This window comes from Xenopus tropicalis, chromosome 1 (assembly GCF_000004195.4).
Source record: "Xenopus tropicalis strain Nigerian chromosome 1, UCB_Xtro_10.0, whole genome shotgun sequence".
NCBI classification, from domain to species: Eukaryota; Metazoa; Chordata; class Amphibia; order Anura; family Pipidae; genus Xenopus; species Xenopus tropicalis.
In genome coordinates, this window is record NC_030677.2 from 211,660,808 (window position 1) to 211,673,098 (window position 12,291).

The 12,291-nt window shown below is 50.3% G+C and overlaps 1 protein-coding gene across 2 annotated transcripts in view; it reads right to left on the bottom strand.

Moving 5' to 3' along the window:
• phf24 (PHD finger protein 24) overlaps positions 1-12,291 on the bottom strand; it is a 155,455-nt gene that overhangs the window by 32,295 nt on the left and 110,869 nt on the right. For both annotated transcript variants that reach the window (XM_031901705.1, NM_001079022.1), the window contains 2 exon segments: positions 6,005-6,083; positions 3,871-4,073 (listed from right to left, as the gene is read on the bottom strand). In XM_031901705.1, the coding sequence (XP_031757565.1) occupies positions 3,871-4,073; positions 6,005-6,083 (282 nt within the window).

Below are 12,291 nucleotides of genomic sequence, written 5' to 3' on the forward strand. Positions count from 1 at the left end.
AGGAATGATCCCAGAGACAGCCCCCCGCGCATAGGGAGCGGCACTGTATAATCATTTATAGAGAAATGGGGGCAGGAATGATCCCAGAGACAGTCCCCCGCGCATAGGGAGCGGCACTGTATAATCATTTATAGAGAAATGGGGGCAGGAATGATCCAGAGACAGCCCCCCGCGCATAGGGAGCGGCACTGTATAATCATTTATAAGAGAAATGGGGGCAGGAATGATCCCAGAGACAGCCCCCCGCGCATAGGGAGCGGCACTGTATAATCATTTATAGAGAAATGGGGCAGGAATGATCCCAGAGACAGCCCCCCGCGCATAGGGAAGCGGGCACTGTATAATCATTTATAGAAGAAATGGGGCAGGAATGTCCCAGAGACAGCCCGCCCCGCGCATAGGGAGCGGCACTGTATAATCATTTATAGAAGAAATGGGGGCAGGAATCGATCCCAGAGACAGTCCCCCGCGCATAGTGGCGGCACTGTATAATTTTTATAGGAGAAATGGGGGCAGGAATGATCCCAGAGACAGTCCCCCCGCGCATAGGGAGCGGCCACTGATAATCATTTATAGAGAAATGGGGCAGGAATGATCCAGAGACAGCCCCCCGCGCATAGGGAGCGCACTGTATAATCATTTATAGAGAAATGGGGCAGGAATATCCCAGAGACAGCCCCCCGCGCATAGGGAGCGGGCACTGTATAATCATTTATAGAGAAATGGGGGCAGGAATGATCCAGAGACAGCCCCCCGCCGCATAGGGAGCGGCACTGTATAATCATTTATAGAGAAATGGGGGCAGGAATGATTCCCAGAGACAGCCCCCGCGCATAGGGAGCGGCACTGTATAATCATTTATAGAGAAAATGGGGCAGGAATGATCCCAAGACAGCCCCCGCGCATAGGGGAGCGGCACTTGCTATAATCATTTATAGAGAAATGGGGGCAGGAATGATCCCAGAGACAGCCCCCCGCGCATAGGAGCGGCACTGTATAATCATTTATAGAGAAATGGGGGCAGGAATGATCCCAGAGACAGTCCCCCGCGCATAGGGAGCGGCACTGTATAATCATTTATAGAAGAATGGGGGCAGGAATGATCCCAGAGACAGTCCCCCGCGCATTAGGGAGCGGCACTGTATAATCATTTATAGAGAAATGGGGCAGGAATGATCCCAGAGACAGCCCCCCCGCGCTAGGGAGCGGCACTGTATAATCATTTATGAGAAAATGGGGGCAGGAATGATCCAGAGACAGCCCCCGCGCATAGGGAGCGGCACTGTATAATCATTTATAGAGAAATGGGGCAGGAATTGATCCCAGAGACAGTCCCCCGCGCATTAGGGAGCGGCACTGTATAATCATTTATAGAGAAATGGGGGCAGGAATGATCCCAGAGACAGCCCCCCGCGCATAGGGAGCGGCACTGTATAATCATTTATAGAGAAATGGGGGGCAGGGAATGATCCCAGAGACAGTCCCCCGCGCATTAGGAGCGGCACTGTATAATCATTTATAGAGAAATGGGGGCAGGAATGATCCCAGAGACAGCCCCCCGCGCATAGGGAGCGGCACTGTAACAGAATGATACTTCAATTAAACTCATTATTATCCTACGAGGGGAACAAGCGACACTCGCTCTTCTGCTAACGAACAGAAAGAAAACCAGTCCTAATAATTAAAAAGGAAAAGAGGCACTTTATCTCTGCTAATTAGCCTTAATTATGAGAATCCGTGCTTCCCGTCCCTCCCCAGCCATTTGTGCCCCTCTCTCCGACAAACGCTGACTATCGGCCAATCAATTATTCATTCCCTGCATATGGCGGCCACTTACAGCTAAGGGTTTACAGGGTAAACATCTAATGTGTAATTAATCATCCTCCTCCATTAACATTAACGTAAATAGACTCTCAAGACTGTATAAAATTAGAAAAAAGGAGACGGTCAGTTCAGCTGGTTTATGCTACATTGTTTCAGGAGTCAGAAACAGCTTGGCGGTGCCAGGCGACTGCTGATTGGGTGCCACGGGATTTAAAGGGGTGGGTTCACCTTTAAGTTAAGCTTTAGAAGACCGTTTACTAAGAATGGAGAGTAATATTCTGAGAAAATTTGCTGTTGGTCTTCATTTTTTATTGTTTGTAGTTTTTTAGTTATTTCATTTTCAGTTCGGCAGCTCTCCAGGTTGGAGTTTCAGCAGCTATTTGGTTGCTAGGGTCAAAGTTACCTTAGCAACCAGGGAGTGGTTTGGATGAGAGACTGGTATATGAATAGGAGAGGGGCTGAAAAGAAAAGAAAGTAATAATAAAACTGGAGCCTCACAGAGCAATAGGGTTTGGCTGCCGGGGTCAGTGACCCCTGTCTAAAAGCTGCAAAGAAGGCAAATAATTAAAAATCTATGACAAATAAATAATGAAGACCAATTGAAAAGTTACTTATAATTGCCCATTTTATAACATACTAAGGGCTGTGTTTACTACGATTGGAGATAAATATCACCAGTGATGTTGCCCATAGCAACCAATTAGGTATTTACTTTGATTTCTAACTTGTAGGTGACTGTTCAAATCTTATTGATGATTGGTTGCTATGGGCAACATCACCGAAGATATTTATTTCCAATCTTAGTAAACACCCCCCTTAGTATGTTATAAAATGGCCTATTCTAAGTAACTTTTCAATTGGTCTTCATTATTTATTTGTCATAGATTTGATCTATTCACCTTCTTCTGACTCTTTGCAGCTTTCAAATGGGGGTCACTGACCCCGGCAGCCAAACCCTATTGCTCTGTGAGGCTCCAGTTTTATTGTTAGTGTTACTTTTTATTCCTTATCTTTCTATTCAGCCCCTCCCCTATTCATATATCAGCCTCTCTTTCAAACAGCTCCCTGGTTGCTAAGGTAATTTGAGCCCTAGCAACAGTATATCTGCCCCCGGCAGCCAAACCCTATTGCTCTGTGAGGCTCCAGTTTTCTTGTTATTGTTACTTTTTATTCCTTATCTTTCTATTCAGCCCCTCCCCTATTCATATATTAGTCTCTCATCCAAACCACTCCCTGGTTGCTAAGGTAACTTTGACCCTAGCAACCAAATAGCTACTAAAACTCCAAGCTGCAGAGCTCCTAAACTCAAAGTGAAATAACTAAAAACACTTCAAATAATAAAAAATGAAGACCAACTGCAAATTGTCCCAGAATATCACTCTCTACTAGTGACGAGTAAATCTGTCCCGTTTTGCTTCGCCATAAAATTTGCAAAACGACAAGAAAATTCGCGAAACAGCGGAAAATTTTCGAAACGTGTTTGTCGCATGTTTTTTTTTTTACCTGTGTCTATTTTTTTTTTGTTGTCCGTGGTTTTTTTTATGCGACTGCGTCCAATTTTGACGCGCCTGTGCCCTTTTTATTTATGCGACCGCGCCCGACTTGACATGGCCGCGCCCTTTTTTGACGCGCAACAAAATCATTATTGGTGCCCGTGGGTTTTTTATGTGATTGCGCCCCAATTTGACGCGTAACAAAAACATTTTTGGCGACCACGCCCAATTTTGGCGCAATGCACCCTTTTTTACGCGACTGACCCGAGTTTACACGGCCACGCCCCTTTTGCCATGACCACGCCCCTTTCGACGCCACCGCGCCCAATTTGACGTGCAGCAAAAAAAAAATAGATGCGCTACAAATTTTTCTGCAGCAAATTTTCACTGAAGTTTCGCAAAACAATTCGCCAATCGCGAAATTGGGAAATTCGCTGCGAATCCATGTCTGGCGAAAAAATTGGCTCATCCCTACTCTCTACATCGTACTAAGTACTCACACGTATGTTCCTTGGCGGCGGGAGCTGAAATGGTATAAAATCCACAGACTCACCTCTGTGCGCAGTTTTTGCATCAGGCAGATGGATTCATGGGAAAGGAAGTCCCCCCACTCCACCTGCCCCTTCTTCTCGGGGTCCATGGAAGAGAACTGGAGGGTCGCCTGCTCCTCGAGGTCGTCGCTCAGCTGCTTCTCCTGCAGCCGCCGGTTCACTAGGTGCTTGTAATGCAGGAAGTCGTCCAGCGTCAGGGGGCATTCTGGGTAAGAGCAGGGGCATTGGGGGAAATACCACTGTTATATTATTGGTAATAATTGGTTATTAATACTAAATACTAACATCTGATTATTTTCTATGTTTCGCCATTTCTGTGTTTTGGCGGTAAACGTTTGTTTCATTTTTGTCTCCAAAATGTCGAGATTTTTTTGTAAAAACCACGAATGTTTGAGATTTATAAAACTTTATGTGACTTTTTTTAGACTGACAGAAAGCGCGTCAGGGTTAATCTGCCGAGTACCATTGAGTCCTATGGGGACAGCCTGTCTTGCACACACTTTCAAGGGGAAGTCAGTCACATTATTGGTTTCTATTTCACACACTTTCAAGGGGAAGTCAGTCACATTATTGGTTTCTATTTCACACACTTTCAAGGGGAAGTTAATCCCATCATTGGTTTCTTTTTCACACATTTCAAGGGGAAGTTAATCCCATCATTGTTTTCTATTTCACACACTTTCAAGGGGAAGTCAGTCACATTATTGGTTTCTATTTCACACACTTTCAAGGGGAAGTTAATCCCATCATTGGTTTCTTTTTCACACATTTCAAGGGGAAGTTAATCCCATCATTGTTTTCTATTTCACACACTTTCAAGGGGAAGTTAATCCCATCATTGTTTTCTATTTCACACACTTTCAAGGGGAACTTAATCCCATCATTGGTTTCTATTTCACACACTTTCAAGGGGAAGTTAATCCCATCATTGTTTTCTATTTCACACACTTTCAAGGGGAAGTCAGTCACATTATTGGTTTCTATTTCACACACTTTCAAGGGGAAGTTAATCCCATCATTGGTTTCTTTTTCACACATTTCAAGGGGAAGTTAATCCCATCATTGTTTTCTATTTCACACACTTTCAAGGGGAAGTTAATCCCATCATTGTTTTCTATTTCACACATTTCAAGGGGAAGTTAATCCCATCATTGGTTTCTATTTCACACACTTTCAAGGGGAAGTTAATCCCATCATTGGTTTCTATTTCACACACTTTCGAGTGAAACTTATATATTCTCAAATGATCGGGGCTATTAATAAACACATCATTGCTGGGATTTTTCTAAGCAAAAAAACTCTTATTTTTGGTAAATCTGCCCCTTAAACAGCATTTTTAGTGCAAGTGGAATCCCTGCTCAGCCTGATATTGGCCTCACTCCCTAAGCTTAGGCCTGGAACCAAGCAGAGGAGGTGCCAGCCTTACTCAGTGCCAGCCTTACTCAGTGCCAGCCTTACTCAATGCCAGCCTTACTCTGTGCCAGACTTAGTGCCAGCCTTACTCAATGCCAGCTTTACTCGGTACCAGCCTTACTCAATGCCAGCCTTACTCTGTGCCAGACTTAGTGCCAGCCTTACTCAATGCCAGCTTTACTCGGTACCAGCCTTACTCAGTGCCAGCCTTACTCAGTGCCAGTTCTGATACCAGGGAAGTGGGCCAGAGCTCCTGGGCCGGTGCTGCTGTTTTTTTGGTGACACTTGGCCTTTACACAGGCCCCTCCTGCCCCTCCGTAATGGTTCCCTTGGGCAGGGGGGGGGCAGCTGTTATGCAGTGATTCTCGCCAGTGAAATGATTGTACTGTGCACGTTGAATGCCGGCTGGAACCCTATTGCCAACGCTAATGAGCAAACAGCAGAGCTTGGCAGCTGGGTTCATTATCAGGCTCATTATCATTCTATGAAATGACTATGATACCTACAATGTCCTAGCAGGGCTCCATGGGCACCGGAGGGCCGGGCACAAGGGCACAGGGGGCACTACAGTACATAGGCGCATTCACATGGGGGCAGTGGGGCCCGAACATTGTGGATACAACAGCCCCCTACTTACCCTTAACTGTAATGGTGCCACAATCCTTAGTGTTGGTTAATGGTCCCTGTAAATGCCCCAAACAGCCCCCAGTCTGAGCTACTCACCGGGAATCACCTTGCAGTGGCTAAAGGTCTCCATCAGGCTGTACATCTCCTCTTCTGTCAGCAGCAGGTTCAGGTTATCCTGGGGGTACAGAGAGATACAGAGAGACATCCAATGGGTGCAAATCCAACATTCCTTCTAATTCCCAAAGGCTGAGCAAATGGTTGGGCAAAACTGGGCAGAACAGTGTTCCGCAGCCCCAGTAACTTGTATGGGACATACATATACAGGCACAAACAGCCCCCCAGCCCAATAAATAGTGACTGTCTGTGGCACCTTACAGCCCCCCTGGCATTCCCAGTACCCAGAGGCACAAACAGCCCCCCCCCCAGCCCAATAAATAGTGACTGTCTGTGGCACCTTACAGCCCCCCTGGCATTCCCAGTACCCAGAGGCACAAACAGCCCCCCCAGCCCAATAAATAGTGACTGTCTGTGGCACCTTACAGCCCCCCTGGCATTCCCAGTACCCAGAGGCACAAACAGCCCCCCCCCCCCAGCCCAATAAATAGTGACTGTCTGTGGCACCTTACAGCCCCCCTGGCATTCCCAGTACCCAGAGGCACAAACAGCCCCCCCAGCCCAATAAATAGTGACTGTCTGTGGCACCTTACAGCCCCCCTGGCATTCCCAGTACCCAGAGGCACAAACAGCCCACCCCCCAGCCCAATAAATAGTGACTGTCTGTGGCACCTTACAGCCCCCCTGGCATTCCCAGTACCCAGAGGCACAAACAGCCCCCCCCAGCCCAATAAATAGTGACTGTCTGTGGCACCTTACAGCCCCCCTGGCATTCCCAGTACCCAGAAGCACAAACAGCCCCCCCAGCCCAATAAATAGTGACTGTCTGTGGCACCTTACAGCCCCCCTGGCATTCCCAGTACCCAGAGGCACAAACAGCCCCCCCAGCCCAATAAATAGTGACTGTCTGTGGCACCTTACAGCCCCCCTGGCATTCCCAGTACCCAGAGGCACAAACAGCCCCCCCCCCCCAGCCCAATAAATAGTGACTGTCTGTGGCACCTTACAGCCCCCCTGGCATTCCCAGTACCCAGAGGCACAAACAGCCCCCCCCCCCCAGCCCAATAAATAGTGACTGTCTGTGGCACCTTACAGCCCCCCTGGCATTCCCAGTACCCAGAGGCACAAACAGCCCCCCAGCCCAATAAATAGTGACTGTCTGTGGCACCTTACAGCCCCCTGGCATTCCCAGTACCCAGAGGCACAAACAGCCCCCCCCCAGCCCAATAAATAGTGACTGTCTGTGGCACCTTACAGCCCCCCTGGCATTCCCAGTACCCCAGAGGCACAAACAGCCCCCCCCCCAGCCCAATAAATAGTGACTGTCTGTGGCACCTTACAGCCCCCCTGGCATTCCCAGTACCCAGAGGCACAAACAGCCCCCCCAGCCCAATAAATAGTGACTGTCTGTGGCACCTTACAGCCCCCCTGGCATTCCCAGTACCCAGAGGCACAAACAGCCCCCCCCCCCAGCCCAATAAATAGTGACTGACTGTGGCACCTTACAGCCCCCCCGGGCATTCCCAGTACCCAGAGGCACAAACAGCCCCCCCCCCCCCAGCCCAATAAATAGTGACTGTCTGTGGCACCTTACAGCCCCCCTGGCATTCCCAGTACCCAGAGGCACAAACAGCCCCCCCCAGCCCAATAAATAGTGACTGTCTGTGGCACCTTACAGCCCCCCTGGCATTCCCAGTACCCAGAGGCACAAACAGCCCCCCCCCAGCCCAATAAATAGTGACTGTCTGTGGCACCTTACAGCCCCCCTGGCATTCCCAGTACCCAGAGGCACAAACAGCCCCCCCCCAGCCCAATAAATAGTGACTGTCTGTGGCACCTTACAGCCCCCCCGGCATTCCCAGTACCCAGAGGCACAAACAGCCCCCCCCCCCAGCCCAATAAATAGTGACTGTCTGTGGCCCACAGATTGACAGTTTGGCCCTGAAATGTGCCCCATTGTGTGTTCCCCATGCCATTGCTGTGCTAGACTCTATAGGCCCAAAGCTGTACGGTCAAAAACTTTTTGTTCTTTTTAACCCCTCGGTTGCTTCATTTGTATATGCAATTTGGGATTCGGATTCAGTTCAGTATTCTGCTATTCGGCCGGAGTCTCCCCCTGAGGGTGCCGAATTCCCCGGGGGGCTGAAGCCAATCACAGTAAGCCGCTGAGGGTACATTACGGGCTCATACATTGGGCAATAATTCCACAAATGTGTCTCTTATTAACAGACTCCGTGGGGCCCGGGCAGAGAATCATGTGTTTCATTAGAAGATTTAATTGGTTCAGAGCCTCCAGAATAGAACTGCCATAAAGATCCCCCACTTATCTGCTGTAATAACGTCTGTAGGGTTATTGTCACCCACAGTATATTGTATTTATCATTTAATAAATGGGAGTTTAGAGCTTGATACATAAAAACTCACCCACGTTCTATTCATTCCTATGGGGTTTGTAGAAGATTATAGGGTTAATAGATTAAAATCCCCGTTCAGCCGCATTCTCTAGATTGTTAGCTGTTTGGTGCAGTGATGCAGCGGCTGCTTGGTGTGTGGGCACCAATATGCCCCGTCCCTGCCGGCACCAGGGGAGATGAAAGCGCATGGAGCAACGTCTTGTGACGCGGGAGGGATAATTACTGGCAGGGAACAGACAGAGCGTAACCGCGGGGCAAGAAAACGACTTTAGTCACCCACCGCCGAGATCCTGCGTCAGGGGCTTCAAAGGCAGATCCAGCTCCCCGGGCTGAATACTGTATGTGTTAACCCTTCCCCGGGCTGAATACTGTATGTGTTAACCCTTCCCCGGGCTGAATACTGTATGTGTTAACCCTTCCCCGGGCTGAATACTGTATGTGTTAACCCTTCCCCGGGCTGAATACTGTATGTGTTAACCCTTCCCTGGGCTGAATACTGTATGTGTTAACCCTTCCCTGGGCTGAATACTGTATGTGTTAACCCTTCCCCGGGCTGAATACTGTATGTGTTAACCCTTCCCCGGGCTGAATACTGTATGTGTTAACCCTTCCGCGGGCTGAATATTGTATGTATGTGTTAACCCTTCCCCGGGGCTCTCAGAGCTTCCAGCACCCAACCTAATAAGCCTTTAATTTGATTATTCCATTCCAGCAGCCCAAGCAGGATCTAAGCACAGCACTGAGGCTTTAATAGCCAGAAGTTCCTACAGCTCTGGTGCCTTCCCCCCCTATCCATACACATGGCTCCCAATGCTATAGCTCCAGGGGTACCCAGGGCACAAATAAGCACTCACCCCAAATCCCCCCCTAACTGGCCTTCAGGCTGGGCCCCCTTAGCCCATAACAAGGTTACAGATATATAGAAACATTGGGGTAACAGTCACCCCGCTATAGTTCCAGGGGTACCCAGGGCACAAATAAGCACTCACCCCAAATCCCCCCCTAACTGGCCTTCAGGCTGGGCCCCCTTAGCCCATAACAAGGTTACAGATATATAGAAACATTGGGGTAACAGTCACCCCGCTATAGTTCCAGGGGTACCCAGGGCACAAATAAGCACTCACCCCAAATCCCCCCTAACTGGCCTTCAGGCTGGGCCCCCTTAGCCCATAACAAGGTTACAGATATATAGATACATTGGGGTAACAGTCACCCTGCTATAGTTCCAGGGGTACCCAGGGCACAAATAAGCACTCACCCCAAATCCCCCCCTAACTGGCCTTCAGGCTGGGCCCCCTTAGCCCATAACAAGGTTACAGATATATAGAAACATTGGGGTAACAGTCACCCCGCTATAGTTCCAGGGGTACCCAGGGCACAAATAAGCACTCACCCCAAATCCCCCCCTAACTGGCCTTCAGGCTGGGCCCCCTTAGCCCATAACAAGGTTACAGATATATAGAAACATTGGGGTAACAGTCACCCTGCTATAGTTCCAGGGGTACCCAGGGCACAAATAAGCACTCACCCCAAATCCCCCCCTAACTGGCCTTCAGGCTGGGCCCCCTTAGCCCATAACAAGGTTACAGATATATAGAAACATTGGGGTAACAATGCCCAAGTTTAGTATGGAGTCAGTGGGCAGCAGTATAATTACAGAATTGGGGATAAACGGGTAGAGACTTTTCCATTCAGCCATTGATGCCCCACATGGGGTGCCAGGCACAAGGGAAGGGTAGGTTTACTGCCCATAGCCCCTATATAGGCATAGGAATTGCAGGGGATCCTGGGTAATGCGGATAGATGAGTATGCAGTTAATGCGAGGGCAGAAGTGCAGCGATTACTGACAAATTGCCCCGTGAGTGCAGAGCCGAGGCTTCTGGTTAGGAAAGCTCTGAGGGGGGGTCTGGCTAATTATTTCCATGCAGAGTGACAGTGACGGCCCCCCCCTGTGAGTCCCCCCGATGCACAATTTCAGCTTTGGAACGTGGGGCCTTGTCTGCCCGTCAGCTCTCGGCATTGATTATTCCATCGCCTGTCAGCTCCGTCCCTTTAAGCAGAGACACTCCAATCTCAGCATGATAATGGCCCATTAATAATGAATCCGTGCAGCGGCAGAATTATCTTTTGGAAAGTGTAGGGCAGAATACTAACTGGGGCAGGCTGGGAAAGAACTGTGGCCCTATACGGACTGCGGCACGTGCCTCCCTAGCCAACACCTTATGGGTTGGGTATCCCCTCGGTATGCCATTCTGTGTAGCTGTAGGGCCCTAGTGAGGGGGGGGGGGGGCACCGCTCTATACTGTGTGTGGGTTGGGTATCCCCTCGGCATGCCATTCTGTGTAGCTGTAGGGCCCTAGTGAGGGGGGGGGGGGCACCGCTCTATACTGTGTGTGGGTTGGGTATCCCCTCGGCATGCCATTCTGTGTAGCTGTAGGGCCCTAGTGAGGGGGGGGGCACCGCTCTATACTGTGTGTGGGTTGGGTATCCCCTCGGCATGCCATTCTGTGTAGCTGTAGGGCCCTAGTGAGGGGGGGCACCGCTCTATACTGTGTGTGGGTTGGGTATCCCCTCGGTATGCCATTCTGTGTAGCTGTAGGGCCCTAGTGAGGGGGGGCACCGCTCTATACTGTGTGTGGGTTGGGTATCCCCTCGGTATGCCATTCTGTGTAGCTGTAGGGCCCTAGTGAGGGGGGGCACCGCTCTATACTGTGTGTGGGTTGGGTATCCCCTCGGTATGCCATTCTGTGTAGCTGTAGGGCCCTAGTGAGGGGGGGCACCGCTCTATACTGTGTGTGGGTTGGGTATCCCCTCGGTATGCCATTCTGTGTAGCTGTAGGGCCCTAGTGAGGGGGGGGCACCGCTCTATACTGTGTGTGGGTTGGGTATCCCCTCGGCATGCCATTCTGTGTAGCTGTAGGGCCCTAGTGAGGGGGGGGCACCGCTCTATACTGTGTGTGGGTTGGGTATCCCCTCGGTATGCCATTCTGTGTAGCTGTAGGGTCCTAGTGAGGGGGGGCACCGCTCTATACTGTGTGTGGGTTGGGTATCCCCTCGGTATGCCATTCTGTGTAGCTGTAGGGCCCTAGTGAGGGGGGGCACCGCTCTATACTGTGTGTGGGTTGGGTATCCCCTCGGTATGCCATTCTGTGTAGCTGTAGGGCCCTAGTGAGGGGGGCACCGCTCTATACTGTGTGTGGGTTGGGTATCCCCTCGGTATGCCATTCTGTGTAGCTGTAGGGCCCTAGTGAGGGGGGGCACTGCTCTATACTGTGTGTGGGTTGGGTATCCCCTCGGCATGCCATTCTGTGTAGCTGTAGGGCCCTAGTGAGGGGGGGCACCGCTCTATACTGTGTGTGGGTTGGGTATCCCCTCGGTATGCCATTCTGTGTAGCTGTAGGGCCCTAGTGAGGGGGGGGCACCGCTCTATACTGTGTGTGGGTTGGGTATCCCCTCGGTATGCCATTCTGTGTAGCTGTAGGGCCCTAGTGAGGGGGGGGCACCGCTCTATACTGTGTGTGGGTTGGGTATCCCCTCGGTATGCCATTCTGTGTAGCTGTAGGGCCCTATTGAGGGGGGGGGCACCGCTCTATACTGTGTGTGGGTTGGGTATCCCCTAATGAATAGGAAACACAATCCTATACTGAGCGCCAGGTTTCCCATTCTATCCCAGTAACACATTGGGAGGTGCCCCAGTAACACATTGGGAGGTGCCCCAGTAACACATTGGGAGGTGCCCCAGTAACACATTGGGAGGTGCCCCAGTAACACATTGGGAGGTGCCCCAGTAACACGTTGGGAGGTGCCCCAGTAACACATTGGGAGGTGCCCCAGTAACACATTGGGAGGTGCCC